The 3357-nt window shown below is 40.0% G+C and overlaps 1 gene segment (V, D, J or C); it reads left to right on the top strand.

Annotated features, from left to right (window-relative positions):
* Positions 1–1672: 1672 nt before the first annotated feature.
* LOC120523465 lies at positions 1673–2167 on the top strand. The segment is given in 2 exon segments: positions 1673–1761; positions 1848–2167. Coding segments are annotated over 2 exon segments (369 nt in total).
* The last annotated feature ends 1190 nt before the right edge of the window (positions 2168–3357 follow it).

Below are 3357 nucleotides of genomic sequence, written 5' to 3'. Positions count from 1 at the left end.
CATTAAAAAGTTCCTTAAGCATCTTACAAAAATGCAGCCTTAAAGTTGTATTTACAATACATATATAGCTTAAAATAGTTAATGACTTATTACCTTGGTAATATAATTAAATATAAAACATTATACAATTCTATAAACCTTCTTAAATACACAATTCAGAAAGCAAAAGCCTACCCTGGTGGGCACAAAACACAAACAGCCTTGGATAGGCAGAGCCTATAGACTATTGTAAAAATATTTATTACTTTTATTTCTTTATGAGTTTATGTTCTCAACATTCTAAAGACAGTTTCAGAGTGATAGGGATAGATAGATAGATAGATAGATAGATAGATAGATAGATAGATAGATAGATAGATAGATAAAAATTAAAAACAAAGAAAACTTCTGACTTGGCACTCACAGTGAGGCATTAGGTTAGGTAGACTTTATTTTCCTAGTAGGACCAATGGGAGGCATACCAGCACCCCAAAACCCAGATGCTACAATACAAACACAAGTCCTGAGTGCAAACAAATGATTTATTGTATGAATACCTTTCCAATATAGGCTCCTCCATTAAATACATCCATCCATTCATCCATCCTCTTCTGCTTATCCGAGGTCGGGTCGCGGGGGCAGCAGCTTAAGCAGAGATGCCCAGACTTCCCTCTCCCTGGCCACTTCTTCCAGCTCTTCCGGGAGAATCCCAAGGCGTTCCCAGGCCAGCCGGGAGACATAGTCCCTCCAGCGTGTCCTGGGTCTTTCCCGGGGCCTCCTCCAGGTTGGACGTGCTTGGAACACCTCACCAGGGAGGCGTCCAGGAGGCATCCTGATCAGATGCCCGAGCCACCTCATCTGACTCCTCTCGATGTGGAGGAGCAGCAGCTCTACTCTGAGTCCCTCCTGGATGACTGAGCTTCTCACCCTATCTTTAAGGGAAAGCCCACACACCCTGCGGAGGAAACTCATTTTGCTCATATTGCTAAATACAATAAATCATTATCTCTTTCTCTTTTTCTTTCCTTCTATCTATCTCCACTTCTTCTAAGTGAGCTCCATCCTCTTCCCCCGACTTTGACTCTCCGTGTGAGGAAGAGTGGCTTTCTTTATACTGGACCTGGGAGTAATTCCGGTGCTACCACCTTGCATCCGTGAAGCACTTCCAGGTCAGGTAGAACCTCCCTAAAACAGTGAGGGCTTTGCCTTTTATTAGTATAGATAACTGTTTAAAGGCTGAAATGAGCAGAGAAATGCAGGTGTACAGGTGTAGAGTTTTATCATAGGCTATAAATAATCTAAACATTGACATCTTAAGATTGCAGCTGTCTTACTGACTTTTTGCACTAACAGAAAGGTGGTTTAATTTGAAGATACATAGGATAGTTGAAGAAATATCAGAGAGATTTAGTATCAAACAGAAGTCTAGTGTATTTTGGACTGTTGATGGGTCTTGTAGTTGTTTCTGGCCAGACAGATTCATTCTAGAGCTTAGAAGAATAAGTGAATTAAATATTTAAAAACACTGATTAATGGCAACAATTTGTTGGTTGCACAGAATGCTTATATATAGGGTTTCTACAGGAGTAATGTTGCATGACTTATGTAACCCTCCTCTTCACAGGTTTATGCAAAGTTGCTACGGCTTATTTAATCCTTTCCAGTTTCACCAGTGGCTTTAGAACACAGAGCAGTTCGGTCCTCCTAATTAAAGTAAAGCACCATCTTTTAAGATGAAGATTTTACATTTGAATGCATTTTTAATGACTTTGAATTTTTTTGGTGAGTACTTCAACAAGATGAAAATATGCAAAGATTTAGTTGCTTTATTATAAAATTTCATTTTATTTAACAAATTCTTTTCTTAGGTGTTCAAGCTCAAATAAAGCTTCAAGAGTCAGATCCTGTAACTTTGCTGCCAGGGCAGTCACACCAGTTGTCGTGTAAAGCCTCTGGGTTTACATTTGGTAGCTATCGTATGCACTGGGTTCGTCAGCCCCCTGGTAAAGGATTGGAATGGGTGGCAGGAATCGAATATGATGGCAGCAGCCAGTGGTATGCAACATCTGTTAAGGGCCGATTTACCATCAGCAGAGACAATTCCAACAGCCTAGTGCACTTAAAGATGAACAGCCTGCAGACTACAGACTCAGCTGTGTATTACTGTGCGAAACCCACAGTGACATAAATACATTGTCAGTTATAACAAAAACAGAAAAGTCTATTTTTAGCAAATATTGAACACCACAAAACCCACATAAACATTTGCTTTATTCCAATTAAATGTGCATAGCATACTAATTGAACAACTTATTGTCCAGAATTAATGGAATCCACTTGCCTGATACCGTTATTCCATCATTGCAAAGTCCTTGTGAAAATTTTCATCAGTTTGCCACTGATGGCTTCTTTGCTTGTCCAGAAATTGGTTCTGATTTCCTGTTTCAGCAGGGTATAAACAAGATCTAATTACTGTTACCAATTCTCTATTATCATCTTCTTCACAAACACCTTTAAACCTTTTCATTTGAGATCTGACATGCAGTATTTTCTGATCATTTATTATGCTTGCTAATTGGATTCATTTGTGCAGGGTGAGCAGTTTCAGTATGGGAAAAAATGTTCATTCCAAGATGTCTCCTGTTTATCTGCTGCAAACCATTGAGCCTTAGGGTGTACTCACACTAGCAACTTGTTCAATGCCTGAGCACATTTGCCCGCATGTATCCCCCCCAAAGTCAAGTTTGTTTGTCTAGTGTGATTGCTCTGCACCGGACCAACCATACCATGTTTTGGCCCACTTGAAAGAGGTGTGCCTGGGCATGATTCAGCAGGATTTGGGAACAGTGTGATTGCTAAACGTGCCCGAGCATGGAAAAAAAACATGACGTCAAAGATGCGACAAGTCAGATAGTGAAATTCTCATTTCATTCAATACCATTTAAGTTAAAAACAGGTTTTTATTCTCACCTTACAGATGAACATTAATTGTACTTGGCAAGACAAAACTGAAAATTCCTCCCTTAACATCATTTGTCTCTGTAAAAATCTTGCAGTATGTGCAGCACGATTAACAGCGAAATGCTGCACTGCACAGTCAATAAATCTGTAAGAGGGTAGAACGTTATCCTGACCTCCATGACTCCAAAAAAAACACAAATAAGTGAAATCATTTTGACATGCATGCTGTCACTCCATGCTTGGATCTTGTTTTAGCTTTATATACAGTCGCATGGTCATGAGGAAAGTGTGCCCGGGCCCAGAAACGCAGTGTGAATGCAGGCCAATTTGGGGAGAGGGGGGACAATTGCACTCAGGCACAGTACTGAAAAAAATCTGCCTACAGTCAGTACACCCTTAGAGAACCTTATTTGTAAT

Source organism: Polypterus senegalus, chromosome 1 (assembly GCF_016835505.1).
Source record: "Polypterus senegalus isolate Bchr_013 chromosome 1, ASM1683550v1, whole genome shotgun sequence".
NCBI lineage: Eukaryota > Metazoa > Chordata > Cladistia > Polypteriformes > Polypteridae > Polypterus > Polypterus senegalus.
This window is presented reverse-complemented; position numbering and strand designations above follow the sequence as displayed.